Consider the following 16,847-nt stretch of genomic DNA (forward strand, 5'->3'; position numbering starts at 1 on the left):
GCAATTTAAAATATGAAGCTAGAGCTGGAGGACCCCAAAGTGCCTGCGTATTAACAACAATTAAGCAAAATATAATCATTAACTTTGTAGTTAATCAACTTACCTTTCCTTAAGTCATCAGGTTTTTCAAAAGATTACACTTCTTTCATTGGTTGGCTAATTTATGTGTATTAAATCAACACACAACCAGGGCTTAGGTTAATGACTCTATTTATTTTGTGCAACCATTCTGCCCACTCACCTATGACTGATAGCAAGGTATAAATGCTCTATTCAGAATTGCTTGGACATTTTCTTGCCTGAGAGACTGAGAACGTTATTTAAATTTGATTGAATAGTGAACCTCAATTCGTTCTGGTTTCACTGCGAAAGAAGCCTGTGCAATCGTTCACTTATCGAAAGTCTTTTGATTTACTCTGAAATTATCCATTATCATCAAAATGTTTTGTGGGGACTATGTAAGTATAATGGTTATTTCTTTTCAGTATTTTGATATTTTATCCTTATTAATAAAGTTTTGTTTATGTTTGTGTTACTTGGCATTTTCAACAGGAAATAATGTGTTAATTTATTTGCATTAAATTTTAAGGCCTAGAAATTCCATCCATGAGATTAATTTTTTATGTTAATTTTGAAACAATATACTATCCCAGAGACCCAATTTAATTACCTCAACTTTTTTTTTTTTTTTTTTTTGAGGTTTTTGTCCGGGGCTGGGTTTGAACCCACCACCTCCGGCATATGGGGCTGGTGCCCTACTCCTTTGAGCCACAGGTGCTCCCCTAATTACCTTGACTTTTATAAGTAACATGACTCAGAATTCTGACTGAAGTTATAATAGAATTTTTTGTTTTCATATTTCTTTGTCTTTATATGAAATTAAAATAATTTTTTATTTTAATCCCATGCTTTCTTAAGGAAATTGTTCATTTTTTAATAGTTGCTATTGATGTAGTGTATGTCACAGTTGAGTCATTTGGGTTCTTCCTTGTCTGAATCATTTCAGTGCATTAAAAAGCCAATACAGCCATTGAGTTACCTGGATATACTGTTTTATTTGAGAGTTACCATAATTGTTTTATTAGTTGTGAGGCAGTTATATTTTACTACAGAGAAATAAAATGTATAAGATAATTTAGGCCCATGTGGTAAATAATTTAATTTGAAAAAGCCTATTGTTGTATCCCTTTCCATTCATTCAAGTACAGTTATTTAGAAGTAATCAACATTAAATTCTGTGTACTGTATTGTCTTATATTAATATTTATATGTCAAATTTTTAAATGAAACATTTAGAGAATATGTAAATTATATTTCAGGGATAATAAAACGTTTATCATGATAACAAGATTTTAAAGGTACACAATGATTTGCCATGCTTCCAAAGCAGATAAATAAAATCTGAGATTAAAGAGTTGGATTTCCCCCTTCTCCCTATTCTTAGGTTGTAACTGGGTTATAGCTTTCATGTGAAGGTCCTACATTAGTTTCATAATAAGGGTGAGTACATTGGGTACTTTTTCAATCTTAGTAAATGTGGAATGTAAAGGTCTTGGCAAAATAACTAAGAAAATGCCAGGAAAGCTATGTTAACTAGTGTGATGAAAATGTGTCAAACGGTCTATGAACCAAGTGTATGGTGCCCCATGATCATACTAATGTACACAGCTATGATTTAATAAAAATAAAAATAATAAAGAGTTGGATTTGAGCATACCTGAAAATTAATTTTAAGCTTTTCTTTCAGTTTTATTGGCAATAAACATTACACTTTATGTATAATCATAGCAAGTACAGACAGTAAAATGGCTTTATATAATCAATCTTGTTATATTTTAAAGCAATTTTCTATCTTAATTTATATGGCCCAAGTGGTTAGAATTTGGTGTTAAGAAGACCAATATGGGCAGCGCTTGTGGCTCAAGGAGTAGGGCGCCGATCCCATATGCCGGAGGTGGCGGGTTCAAACCTAGCCCCGGCCAAAAAAAAAAAAAGACCAATATTTGAGGCCAAGATTACTATCTTATCTGTTTTTGTTTCTGTCTGGTGTCCTTAAGCAAAGGACAAGCTCTTCTGTAAGCAAGAAAGTTCTCATTTCTTACCATGGATAATACTGACCAGGATGCTTATTAAACATAGATTCTCAGCCCCTCTGCTCAGCAGTTCTGATTCTTATATATGATATTTGAGTTTGACATAAATGGATTTGCACTGTTGAGAGCTCCTGAGGTGGTTCCTTACTGTCAGTCACAAAATGTAGGCAATTTACATATACATTAAGAAAAAGGCAGATATCATAGAAAAGTAGTTACATTTGGGTATAAAATAAGCATACACAGTATTTTAAAAAATTACTTTCTACAATTATGGAATTAATCAGGCATCAATCAATAAGGGTGTTTTTACATTAAGATGGTAAATTTACTTTTGGTACAACAGGCATATGTATTTTACTTACGTGCTTGATTCTGAGACCACTCCTTGAAAGCAAGATTTAATTAATTGATTACTGCAAGCCTGAAAGTGTTTTGATTCATTAATTAGTCAGATTTAAACCACGTTTCAGGAAGATATTGGTATAATATTCCTATTTGAATGGAGAAAATTTCATTACACAGTGCTAAAAAATTTGCCCACTCCAGGATCTAGACCCAAGTATCCCTAGTAGGGAAAATTCACAATCTTTCCTTTTCAGGATATTGCCCAATTCTTGTGAAATTGTTGACTGGTTTTTCCTGTTTTTTCATCAAGCCCCCTATTTTCTACAGCAGCATTTAATTTACTATAAATTCATTCCTTTGACAATGCCCTTCCTTTTGGCCTCTAAGGTAACTTTAATACTGGTCCCTTTTCTAACCTTTTGATACCTTTTCCTATTTCCACCATGTTTATTGGCTGGCAGACAAATGTTAATCACAGCACTATTAAACGCACTATAACATTGATAATATATTTCATGCCTGAAATAGCATAATATATTACAAACAAAGTAGAAAAATTAATATTATAATTTTCTGTCTTCTGTACGTCAGGGTCTTGTCCAATTTAATACACAAACTTTTTTAAAGAATACTATTTAACATGCCAAAATTTTGAAATGCTTCTTGGAGGTACTAGATATTCTACTGAGTGGTTTAACACACATGACTTTCAGTCTTTACTACATTCAAGGACAGTATTATCGTCCTATTTTCCATATAAAAGTACTGAGTTTCAGAGCACTTGTGTACTTTTCCCAGGATACATAAGATCCCATCTAACTCCAAAGCCACATCTAGAGAGAGAGAGAGAGAGAGAACATTATTTGTGAAACCAAGAAAAGAGGGAAAATTGCCAACAGTATGTGTACAAAGCTGCTTGTACTCATGAGTGTGCCCTGAAACAGCTCAAGAGCACATTTTTAAGTAATATTTATGCATTTCATAGGAGGGAATGTCTTCTGTGGGCAATGTGACATTCTGCATCTCATTCTACCTCGAGGGGAGTTAACCCATCAGTCTTTAGCAATGGATTATACACAATGAAGGGAAAGCACTTGGGAAATAAGAAGCAAATTTGGGGCATATTATATCAGAGCAGTTGCAGGCTGAAAACACATCTTGTGGGAGCAAATGTCGTTGATAAGGCACGATCATGTTCAAAGCAGGCTTCTTTTCTGGAGGAAGAAATTCCTGGGAGGAAAAACTTCTGTCCAAAGAAATCTGACTTTGATTGTTTATCTGCAGTATGACTTACTGAATAAATACTATTAAAAGGTTATTCATACTTTAGATTGCTTTTCACTATCACCAGGCTACACAGTCTGAACTTTACACACTTTGATTCAACAAAAGTTATGAGTTATGCTAGTTTATGACTTTGAGTTTTACCAAACTTCTGTGGAACTAATAAGTCTAGGACTGAAAAAATTAAATGTAGTAACTTTTTCCTTGAAGTGAAATGCATACTAATTTTTTTTAATTCCATTGTAACAACCATAGATAGTTTTTAATGTAGAGGCTGGACTAATGTGACTGTGAGTAATGTTAAACGTGCACTCAAAGCCAGCCTCACTGCTGGGATCCATGTGACTTGGGACAGTGGACTTAATCTCTTGGTTTCTTAATCTCCCTACCTGTTAAATGGGTGTGATAATAGCACCTACTTTGTAAGAGTCTCTTGAGAATTATTTGGCAGATAGAGTACTAAGAAAAGTGCCTGGAAGAGAGACAGCAGCACAGAATGTGAGTTGTTATTCAGTTTTATTAAGTACCAGTGCCAAAGATCGAATCCAATTTTACTTACTCAAAAGATCTGGTCTTCAACAGCCCAATGCACTGCTTCTAGGGAGGAGGTTAAGTTTATACCCATTACTAATGGAAAAAAATACATATATTATATGTTTATATATGTACAACATATGCACATATGTATGTGTGCATATAATTATTTCAAATGTTATGAATAAACTTGAGTAACATCAAAAGTTTCTTGAGTAGCAATATACTTTCTCTTAAACTCAGCATAATCTTTTATTCATTTATTTTATTTGAGACTGAGTCTTGCTTCCTTACCCTTGGTAGAGTGCCGTGGGTAGGTGCCGTGGCATCATAGCTCACAGCAACCACAAACTCTTGGGCTCAAGCCTCTTGCCTCAGCCTCACAAGTAGCTGGGACTACAGACACCCACCACAGTGCCTGGCTATTTTTTTTTAGAGACAGGGTCTCACTCTGGTTCAGGCTGGTCTTGAACCTGTGAGCTCAGGCAATCCTCTCACCTCAGCCTCCCGAGTGCTGGGATTACAGGGGTGAGTCACCACATCTGGCTAAACTCAGCATAATTTTTATTTGTAAGTAGATTCTGTCATGGTTGAAAATTTACATAGACACACTGTTCTCACCAATTACTGTCAACTTCTCCATGTTACGGCAAAACTCCTCAAAAGTGTATTGCTCTCCTTATATCCAGTTTTTCCGCCCCAGCTGTCTCTCAACCCACTCTAAGTGGGCTTCTCCTGCAAATGCTCCACCCAAACTGCTCTTATGAAGGTGAGCAGTGCCTTCCCAGGGCTGAATTCCATGCTCTCTCTTTGTCCTGTTAGGTGTCTGGGCATCTTTTGACAATCTCCTTTCCCTGCAGTATTCCAGGGCCAAATTCTGAAAACTCTCCTCTTTCCTACATATGGTCTCTCCTTTGCACATAGCATCTAATAGCATGGCTTTCATTACAATCAAGATACAGACTCTTTTGTTAAATTTCTATCTCAGCCCGGTGCCTACGCCCGACTTCAGTTTCATAGAACCAAGCGTCTATTCCATCCTCTTATTAGCTCAGGCAAAGGGGAAAAAAAGTTAAAAAAAAAAAAAAAAAGCTTGCCATTATCCCTGACTCTTTCTTTTATATCTTACATTATCATCACCTGCTGGTTTTATTTAGTACCATCCTACCAGCGTCTGTGATTTCGCTCCTAAGGTCTGTGGCTGAAGCAGTGACGTGATTGTTGAAAGCTCTCTCCTCTGAACAGGTTCCATCAGCATCCTAAAATATAGAAATGGGGTCAGAGGTAAAATCATCTGATATTTATATCAGAAAGCCATTAGCCCAGAGTCACAAGTTCTTAGCATACTTACCATGACAGAAAGAATAACAATAAGACTTGAATTTCATTTTTCCAAGAGTTTTCAGTACACAGAGAAGAGGTCTTATTCGGACACTTCTCTAGATATGCGGGTTTCTCTGGAATGCTACTTTTCCAGATGATTGTAAAATTATCTGAAAAGTTATTTTGTCATTCTACCTCTACAATAAAAAATGTACATATTTTGTTCATTTAAATAAGTAACATTTTAAACCTAGTACCCTTTTCAAATTTAAATATAATAACATTGGGATCGTAAAACTCCCAGTGAATAGAGGAAAGGTGACTATATATTTATTTCATTCTTCCTGGTTAATTAGCCCATTTGACAAACAGTACAGGGAGAAAGTCATGGGATGGCCACAAATTATAAGCTTTAAAACCTATACCTTATTCCATTAAGTCACAAGATAAAAGTCTTCAGAAATTATATTTGAACAATATGAGTCATGGTTATTCTAATGCGTCACATATTAGGGTGGAGAGAGCAGAAAGGAGCCACTTAGAGGGCATACTCGGATTTTTCATTTTGTACTTCAGCCTCACAGAGCAGCACCCACCCCTCTATCTACCTTGGCTTTCTTTTATCAGCAAAAATTCTTTGTAATCAGGAGTTGCTCAGCCTGATTTTCCAAAAAGGAGGGGATTATAAGAATTTTTTTTTTAATGAATTACAGAGTTCATGCTGTTAGTCTCCCAGCTTCAGCTTCTCTGAATTGTCTCCAATGACTGAAGAAACTTCGCTTACAGCTTGTGGACATGCTTTTCTCATCCAGCCCAGAGTAAAAATTGTTCTTTCTTTGCCAATATCACAGGTGTCACTGCACATTGTTACGAATCCACGCTTTCTTTTTTTCTTTTAATTTTTTTTTTTTTTTTTTGCAGTTTTTGGCCAGGGCTGGGTTTGAACCCACCACCTCTGGCATATGGGGCCAGTGCCCTACCCCTTTCAGCCACAGGACCCACCCAGGAGTCCATTCTTTCTTAATTACACTTTTATTTGTGTCCTGCAGACATTCTAGTAATTAAGCTAGAAGAAACCATAAAAAAATTTACAGAGTATGACACAAGTCACATACAAAACATAATAGTAACTTGTATACAAGATGATGTGTTTTATATACTTCTGCTCTGGGTAAAATCAATTTCACTCCCAGCTACTTGGGATTTTTTTTTTATATTTATTCTGTGGAAATTTGTAATAAAGCCAAGGGGTATCATATTGTATTTTATCATCCTATCTCTTAATTGAAAAAATTGTGCTATTTTTATTTTTAAATAAGCCAGAATTAAAAGCATTATGGTAATACTTTTTAAGTTATGAAAAAAGAAAACACTCTAACACCAACAGACACATCATTCTAAGGACTGTGTATTAGTAATGGGCTTTCTTAAAAACTTGTAAATCATATTGTATTTCACAGATGGGTTGTTCTTTCACTGTTTTCCTCTGAGCTATGAGTTTTCATGGAACAATCTCCACTCCATCTGCATCACTTGGATTTTTATGAATCCTGTAATCTAAATTCAAACATTTCAATTTTCTCTAATAAGATCTTAGTGCCTTGTTTGTGCAAAAAGCTTTGGTGGCAAGTACTACATTTAATTCCTGTGAATGACATGAATCACCCTCATACAATTATCTTTTCAGTTCCCATAAAACAATCTTTAATTCCTGAGGAAATAATTACTGTTAGTTAAGAAGAAAAATATTTTTAATTTGATTCTTAATGTTTCTACTATTGGTTCTAGTATCATGATTTCTTACTGAAAAATAAATGATGGAACAGTGGAGGCCAATGGACTGCTCTTGAAAATAAACACACAATTAGAACATTAGGCTTCTGTGTATGTAAATCAAACATATAGAAGCTACTTTCATTTAATTTATCTGGAAACAAATATGGAAACCTTTAATGTGAATTACCACAGTCTCCTTCTCATTCATTGTTCCCACCAGGTACAAGGCACCATCTTCCCAGCTCCCAATTTCAACCCCATCATGGATGCCCAGATGCTGGGCGGTGCACTCCAAGGCTTTGGTAAGTCTCATCATGTCTACTGGCTTTCATTGCAATTTTTTCTTGCTCCACTTTGTTGTCAGGCTATACTGTCAGTGTAAAATCTCTGATGCCTTACAAAAGGTAGACATAGATTTAACAAAAAAACAGGAAAAGAAGTGAAATGGGAAAAAATTACAGAAAAAGATAATACTGATGAACAGATTTTCTTTTAGAAATTGTAAACTTAATCTTCACATGTTTCGCTTAAGCACTTTGGTTGAGGATGAAAGCCTGTTTTGACTTTTGCCTTTGTTTTCTACCCTGTTTTTTTCCCCTACTTTTACTTCCAATTAAATCAAACTTCCAGTTATTCCCCAAAATGGTTTCTGCTTTTTTAAAAAATTATTTTTAATATCCCTATAAACTGGGCTAATAATCCCTCTGATTGGAATGGCATTTTCTTCCCTCATCTAATTTTCATCCGCATTCTCTTCTTTCAAGCATCTGTTCAAAAGCACCTCTGTTTTGAGCCCTTCTCTGGGCACTGACATTGCAGCCAGCTGGACAGTCTTGCCCCCAGCTCTGCTCTTCCAGTCCCTCGTCTCATTTGCTCTGGGCTTGTGTTTGTCTCACCTGACTTGATGGTGAACTCCCAGAGCTTGGAGTCTGGCATACAGGTGATTAATACTAACTCACATCTGTGTGTTGTATTCACTATTCAGCATCTCACAGGAAAACAGTAAAGAACTTTCAATATGCTCTCCAAAGTTGACTTTAGGAATTTGCAATGAGTTTATGCCTCTTAAAATACAAATCATCACTAGAAAAACAAAAAGACAAGGTAATGAAAAGTTATGAATTAACTTTTTCTTCTGGAGAGCAATTTTTGGTTTCAACTATAGAGCTCAGCAATCTATTCACTGAGAAGTTTTTCCTTCCTTCAATTTCAATGTTCTTATCATTGCAATTTTAGGGTCAGAATAGGGGTTCATTTTGACCATCGTAATTTGTTTCTTGTCAATGTTTCAGGCTGGGGTATTTCAAGAGGTTTGGGTTTTGATTGCGTTCCGGCCACTGTAGCACACCAGCGCGAGAACACAGCTCCAAAATGCTTTAAATGTCTATCCGTCTGTTTGACCCTGCAAAGTGCAATTGAAGAAGATACATCCCTCTCTAAGGTTTTCTCTGTCTACTGAGTTTTATTTAGAAAAATTCAAAAGCAAAAATGTTTTCAAAAGTAAATGAAATGAGTAGTTTCAACAGAAATTGTCTTAAGGTTATATGAAAATGTGCTGATGATCTAAAACAGAACACTTCTCAGTTTAACATTCCCTGGCACTGCTGTCTACTTTCCAATTCCTCACCACTAGAAGCTGCTTCCCTTGTCCATGTATTCCTAGAACTGTATTTGAATGAATGCAGGTTAAAAAATGATTCTAGTTGTTAAGGATCTCACAGGGCTCATCGGACATGTGGTTCATCAGACACAGGGTTCATCAGACACAGGGCTCATCGGACACATGAGCTCTGTGAGATCCTTAACAACTAGAATCATTTTTAACCTACATTCATTTTTAACCTACATTTCTAAATCTTGGAAAAAGAGCATACAAGTCAAAACGAATCTTTTTGAAACATTCCGTGCTGTTTGGAGTGGACATCCTCACCTTTTTCCTGATCTTTCTTACCATTAAGTTTGATGCTGGCCATAGGTTTTTTTGATGTTCTTTTATCAAGTTGAGGAAGGTCCCTTCTATGCCTAGTTTGCCGTGAGTTTTTGTGTTGAATAGTTGCTGGATTTTGTCAAATGTTTTTTCTGTATCTGTCAATATAATCATATTTTTTTCCTTTAGCCTATGGATGTGATGGATGACATTATTTGATATTAGAATATTAAGCCAGCCTTGTATATATATATAAATTAAAAAAATAAAAACCCACTTAATTGTGAAGTATAATTCTTTTTATACAATGTTATATTTGATTTGATAGTTTTTTGAAGAGTCTTGCATATGTGTTCCTGAGAGACATTGATCAGTGTTTTTTTATTTTTTCCTTGTAATTTCTTTCTCTGGTTTTGGTATTAAAGTAATGATTCCATGATAGAATGAGTTAGGAAGTATTCCTTCTGCTTCTGTTTTCTGAACGAAATTGCAAAGAATTGTATTTCTTCTGTTAAGGCTTATTATGTCTTCTTGGAGAATTGACCCCCCTGTCATTATGTAGTGACCCTTTTTATCCCTGGTAGTTTTCTTTGCTCTGAAGCCTCTTGCTCTGAAATTAATACAGCTACTGCAGCTTTCTTTATTTTGATAGTATGGTATATCATTCTCCATCTCTTTATTTCTAATCTATCTGTATCTTCACATTTAAAGTTAATTTGATGAGTAGCATCCAGTGCTATTTAGAAATAATTTGAAATTTTAGTAATTATTATTTTGTTGCCTAGTAGGCTACTTTTACCCATCTGCCATTTAGTCAATCCTCATTATTCATGGACTCCATATTTATGAATTTATCCACTCACTAAAGTTTACTTATTTATAACCACCCAATTAATGTTCACAATGACTTCATGGTCATTTGCGGACATGAAGAGATGGGAAAAATTTTCGTCACTAGAATGCACTGTTCCTAGTCAAGATCAAACAAGGGCTGACACTCTGCCTTCTTGTTTTAGCTCTCATCCTATAAACAAGTCCATTTTGCAGTCTATTTAGTGCCACAATTTTGCACTTTTATGCTTTTTGTTAGTGATTTTACTGCTTAAAATGGCCTTGAGCATACAGCTGAAGTGACGTCCAGCATTCCTGTGCACAAAAAAAGGATTCAGGAGAAAATACCTGTGTTACATAAGAAAACTCAAGTGTGACTTATAGTGCTGTTGGCCATGAGCATAATGTTAACATATTAATAATGTGATATAGCCAGAGAAAAAAGAGGAGAAAATTGATCTGTGCATGAGGCTGTTAAAGAAAATGCTAAAGTAACATTTTTCTATGTTATAAAGCTATGGGACAGATGGAAAAGTAGCTGAATTTGTAGATTCGTGGCATGAGACCTGATTAATACTAATAATAACTTTTTAAAAGGAGCTTAGTGGTCAGTTTTGTTTTGAAAGTAGTGGTAGTGGCTAGCAGGTGAGACAAGTGTTCAGACACCTTGCCCTCCCCGAGTTCTTTCTCCATCACCGCTCCTTCCTCTGGAGGTTCTGAACAAAAGCAGTCATTTTGCCTTAATATATATTCATTGTAAGCCTTCTCTCTCACATTGTACGATAAAAAGATGCTGTGCTCATTTATTGCTAAATTAGTTTTCATTTTTAATTGATATGTGAGACTTATACATATTAATGGAGCCCACGGTGATGTTCCCATGTAAGTGATCAGATCAAGGTCACTGGTGCACCTGTCACTTCAAACAGTTACCATTTCTTTGTGTTGGGAACATCCAATATCCTCCTTCTGGCTATTTAAAACCATATAATGTAATATATTATTGTTAACTATAGTCATCCTGTTTGTGCCCATGCAAATATTAATCAGCTGAAAGGTCAAGGAAGCCTTTTTTGGGAGGGGCAAAAAGGGATGAAGAAAGAGTATATTTTCTTTACCCCCCTCTACTTTTTATTCCATCTTTTTAAAGGAAGGGAGGAACTCTGTAGTAATAGCACTAAAAGTAGGGATAGGAAGAACCCAGGCTTCATCAAGGGTTGCTATGTTGTTGCAGGCTGATGAGGCCCAGTAGAAATAAAGAATACTGGAAAAATCAAGTTTAAAAGAGGAAGGGTTTTATTCCAGGTGGCAGAGCAAGGGCAGACTAGAGTCTAAAAAGGCTACACTCCCCGACTGGCTCAGTCTTCTACTTTTCATCTCCAGTCAAAAGTTCCAGCCATGGGTACCTTTCTCACTGGTCAGTTTGGTATTTGTTTGTTTGTTTTGAGACAGAGTCTCACCTTGTCACCCTTGGTAGACTGCAGTGGCATCACCGTCACAGCTCACAGCAACCTCACCCTCTTGGCCTCAAGCAATTCTCTTGCCTCAGCCTCCGAAGTAGCTGGGAATACACGTGCCTGCCACAATGCCCAACTATTTTTAGAGACCAGGTCTCGCTCTGGCTCAGGCTGGTTCATTGGTCAGTTTGAATCAAGCTGGAGAAGTGGACTTGGTTTTTATAGAAGCAGAAGCAAGTGTTAGTTCCAGGTCCCAGGAAGTTAGGTTTCTACAAATTCCTAAGAGCTGAGTCACTACGGCAAGGACCTCCAGGGGTGTCTTTGGGCTCTCCTTGAGAAGACCTCTGTTCTCTTAGACCCTACTTTTTCTGGGTATCCTCTTTCAATGTGATTTCCAGCATTGGTTTTAAATTGCTCTCTGCGTGAAAGGTAATGCTTGGACATTGATCCTTAGATAATGGGCTGAAAAGCAGCAACTTTACTAATCTTCCGATATTATTCTTTTTCAGACTGTGACAAAGACATGCTGATCGGCATTCTAACCCAGCGCTGCAATGCACAAAGGCTGCTGATTGCAGAGGCGTACCAGGGAATGTATGGTCAGGTTAGGCCTCTTTATCTTGACCTGTTTCTAGGGCAATCACCTGAGAGTCAATCACACTCTCAGAAAACCGATATTATTTTTCACAAAGACTTTCAGACTTTATTATCTGTCAGAAACAGTTCATATTCTTCTAACATGTTTCAAGGAGTAAGATATATAGCATGAAATGCATGTGTGTGTGAGGGATGTTCAAACTCACTAGTCCCATCCCCAAATCATTCAGCATCCCCACATGAAAAGTTGTGATGACCTTACACTGCCAATTGGTCCAATTAAGCTGAAAGTGTTGCTCTGGGCACAGAAAACAACTAATGATCACCAGGTAAAAAAATATCATCTTTTCCTGCAATTCCCTGAAGGTCTTCACCAAACTCTCAGCCAAAGACAATTCTGTAGTAGCTGTTCTTCTCTCCAGTGTGCAGTTACAGAGACCATTAAAAAAGAATGGCAGTTTAAAAATACTTTAAGGCAATAAAGCTATCCATAGTGTTTTAAAGTAATCACATTCTAATTTCAAAATAAGTACCATTAAAGATTCTTTGTTTTCATCATGCATTTCAATCACAGATTCAGAACAAAAAGTCCTCGGGGCAAAAGGGCCTGAAATAGCAATTACTTAGTCAACTGAACATTATCGATAAAACACTATCATAAAACTTTCTCTATAGAGTTAGTCCATACAAATTGAGTCCATCTCTAAACCCTAGTCTTTGAACAACTATATAAAAGCTGTCAGTTTTAGAAAGAATTAATAATATAAATGCTACTACTAGTAGTGCTATTAATTGAATTAAGCCAAAAAAAGACCAGTTATGCATTTTTTTACACATGAAACTGTTACCTTAACTTATGTTCCCATGATACTTGTGCTAGTTTTCTTTTGTAAAAGAACATAAAAAATACATATAAAAATAATATCATTGGCAATCTAATACTGTTTTAATATGTATAGTGCTATAAGGGATGTCATTTCATTTTTCAAGTACCTTTTCTCACTCAGAGGTTTACATATCTCATACAGCGGTGCTTTTTATATATCAGGTTAAGTTTAGGCTAAAATATTGTCAAGTTCTACAAAATTGCATTAAAGCACATTAAAGTAATGAAGAAATAAGGTATTTACACTCAAGGAAGTTAAAATCTATTAAAGAATTTATATTCTACTATAAATATACTTTTCCCCATACAGATAAGGTCTCAAAGTCTGTTAAATGCTCACTTCGGCTGAGGAATCCACACCTCCTGCAAAAGCTCAGTTGGGATCCTCTGGAGGTCAGGTGGTCTGTCGCCCCCTGTCCTGTCAATGCCCTACTCATACCACCAATTATCAAGTCCAGTACATCCCTCCTCCTCTCACCTCTTTCTTTCTCCTCGTTCACAAACTCTTGATTTGAGTCTTCACCGTTTTTGTGCCCAGATAATGCTAAAACCCCTCACTGGTTTTAGCATTTTGTGCCCAGATAATGCTAAAACCCCTCACTGGTTCCCTTAGCCCCTTACTCCTGTAATTCATCCCCAAGCTCAAGCCAGAGTCACTCGACATCTAAATCTTCATACCACTTGCCACTTTCAGCCTTGAATGTCTATCCCTTTCCTCCTTCCATATGCCTGGGCAATAAACCCAAAGCCTTCACAGGCTACAAAGCCTGGCCTGCCCGGTTTCTGCTCCCTCTTTCTCCCTCTGCCCTCCTCACTGGCCAGTAGCCCAGAGGAACTACTGAACTGTAGTTTGCTCTATGAACCCCTCCTGCTCCTTACCCTCCTCTGATCCAGCTTCATCTGCCTTCAGTGGCTTGATTCTCAATCCTACCTGCTATCCACCTGTCATCCTCCCACTGCCACTCCCAAATCAAGTGCAACAGACTCACTTGACTAAAGCATCATTTCCCTAACTTTCCTGTGTACCTGATGACAGATCTCTGAGCTTGTCTATATTTGTTTCACATTCCCAGAGCCTAAAACCTTGAAAGCTGATTTCTTGTTCATCCGCAGGCTTGGCGCAAATGTCTGTCCAACGTGCGGGGAGGTTGCTTAGCTAGTGTTTGCTGACTGACACTGTGAAGGCAGAGCTGACTGCGGGTCCTCCAATAGGGTGCGGCCAGGCTTGCTCGCTCTCGAGCCCCTCCCTGGCCTGCCACCTCCGCCTTCTGCTCAGGGTTAAGTGCTCAGTTGATTCCCAGAGATCACTGGGCATAATTCCACAGCAGCACTTGCAGAATGAGCGTGTGTCGATTCATTTTATGTCCTGCCCATGACACTGTCATCTCCTGGAATAGCAGGGACTGGGTTCTTGGCTACAGTCCCTCTGGAGCTCAGGGTCTCACATAGAAAAGGCAATTTGTTTATAGAATAAGTAAATATAAGGGATTATATTGTACTTGTTTATTACTTATTCCATTAAAGAATAAAAGAAAAAAAGGGACATGTCCTCTTGTTAGCCATGCGGTAGTTAAAATGAGCTCACACTTGCCCAGATTACCCTTTCCACTTGTTCCTTGCTCTGGCTGCGACCAGGTTCATTGCCTGGTGCCCGCCAGGCCCTCTTGACATCCGCTGTCACTCTTTTCAGAATCGCTTCTTCCATTTGGCTGATGGATAGCTCTTGCTACCTTCCCTTGTCTGCAGTGAGAATGTATACATTATCTTCTGTGTTAATAATCGACAGTTTCATTTTTTCTGAACACGAATAATTGAGAGTTGACAGAATTATTTTCTCAGCTGCTCAGTAAAGCATAATCCTCCCCCTGCTCCGTGCACACTTCCTCCTGGCCATTTCACATGGTGCAAAGCTGCTGCGTTTCATCAACTCTGCCTTCCCCATGGCAGAAACGAATCGCTCCACTCTGCTGAACAGCTGCTTAGAATGCCAATGATTGGCACATTTATCAATATTATAAACCCCGAAGCAAGTCTACTTGAGTTGAACCCAGGGAATGGTGGAATGCCTTTGTGAACGTGCAGGGGACACTTAGACAGCGATTCCCGAAGGAGTGCACATTCAGCAGTAAAGCAGTTTTCTCATTTTTCATCTAAAACAGGGATGACCCGCTCTGAAATATGTTGGTTTCTGTTGTGCATTTAATACCCAGCGGTAGTTATGCAACTTCGTGCAGAGGTGGACCTGCCCACAATGTCGAATTGAACCAAGATTATCTGACTCTAAACTGTCTCTTCAGTAGCTTCTCAGTAATCCTCTGAACTAAATAGATGCTGGATTTAATAAGACAGAAGTCAATACCACTGATCCTCTGGTGTCCAGCAAAGTTTTGCTCAAAGGTCAACCATGCCAATTCTATTTTAAATTGTCACCTTCCCTGAGGCCGAGGAGAGTGCTCCAGAGTCCCCTTGCCTGCTCTTACTGGCCCATGATACTTATTACCTTCTAACTCACCACATAATTTATTTACTCATTGTAATTATTATTTGTTTCTTGTCATCTCCTTCTAGAACACAAGGCCTACAAAACAGAGGTTCTTCTGTTTTGTTCTCTAATGTATCCCAGCACCTATCCCAGTACTCAGGCACACTATAGTTGGTGCCATGGACTGAATTGTGTTCCCCTAAAACTTATATGTTTAAAGCTCTAACCCCCGATGTGACTGTATCTGGAGGTGCCCTTTAGAGAGGTAGTTAAGATTAAGTGAGGTCACAATCGTAGGGACTGGTGTCCTCAGAAGAGGAAGAAACAGCAGGGATGTGCCACAGAGAGAAGACGACCATCTGCAAGGCAGGGGAAGGGACCTCACTAGAAAGAAAATCTACTGGCATCTTGACTTTGGGTTTCCATCTTCCAGAACTATGAAAAAATAAATTGCCATTGCTTAATCCACCCAGTCTGTATATGTCTGTTATGGCAGCCTGGGCAAACTAATATAATTGGTATATAATAAACAGATGTGAATGTGTAAATAATTCATTCTACAAACACATCTTGTTCTCATAACATTATTTTGCTATCACCCCTCTGCTCCCTGGTTAGAAATATTGATACTTGAAGTGTCAGCATAGCTAGGAAGTAGCTGGCTAGAAAATGATCTGCTTTCGAGATAGAATTCTTCTATCATTAATACTAGTAATAGGTATTGTATCTTCTCTACTCCTCACTTTTAGTTTGGAAGAAAGGGGGATAGATGTCGTTTTAGACCCCGAAGTTGAAATTCATTACATAGTTTATCACACATTAATTTTATAAACATAATTTAAATATAATTTTAAATGGTACAATTACAGCTACTTCCATAGTTGACAAGTTTCCTACACTGACAACCTTCTCAAGTTGACCTAATTTTGATAGAAAAAACACGCACCTCCACAGGCATAGGTACTGTAGGCCTGGTTCCTTATGTTGACCACCTCAGTGTGTTGAAAAGTTTGTCACAGTCCCTTGGTGGTTAACTTACTGAGTTTATAATGTATCATATTTGTCAAATACATAATGGGTAAATATACTCCCTTTGGTGAAACTGAAAACTTAAAAAAATTGAAAAAAAATTTAAAATTTGAAAACGGTTTTTCATAATCAATGGTAATTTTAGAAATTTAGGAAACAACCTGGGTAAATTTGTTACAGCCTAGGCAGTTATTTCTCCTTGGGATAACATATCAAATCTCTGTTGGGGAGGGAAGTAGGAACATAAGGAGGGTGAGAAGGATGGATGGAGGGAGAGTAA

The 16,847-nt window shown here is 37.4% G+C and overlaps 1 protein-coding gene across 2 annotated transcripts in view; it reads left to right on the forward strand.

Annotated features, from left to right (window-relative positions):
* The first annotated feature begins 231 nt into the window (after positions 1 to 231).
* Positions 232 to 16,847, forward strand: part of LOC128588008 (annexin A10) — a 55,781-nt gene continuing 39,165 nt past the window's right edge. Inside the window, exons 1-3 of one of the 2 annotated variants that reach the window (XM_053594572.1) lie at positions 235 to 458; positions 7,579 to 7,660; positions 12,083 to 12,177. In XM_053594572.1, coding sequence (XP_053450547.1) covers positions 441 to 458; positions 7,579 to 7,660; positions 12,083 to 12,177 — 195 coding nt within the window. In that variant the 5' untranslated portion in view covers positions 235 to 440. Of the gene's footprint in view, positions 459 to 7,578; positions 7,661 to 12,082; positions 12,178 to 16,847 lie in introns of both variants that reach the window. The other variant, XM_053594573.1, reaches the window with a different exon arrangement.

The sequence above is a fragment of the Nycticebus coucang genome, chromosome 6 (genome assembly GCF_027406575.1).
Source record: "Nycticebus coucang isolate mNycCou1 chromosome 6, mNycCou1.pri, whole genome shotgun sequence".
Taxonomy (NCBI): domain Eukaryota; kingdom Metazoa; phylum Chordata; class Mammalia; order Primates; family Lorisidae; genus Nycticebus; species Nycticebus coucang.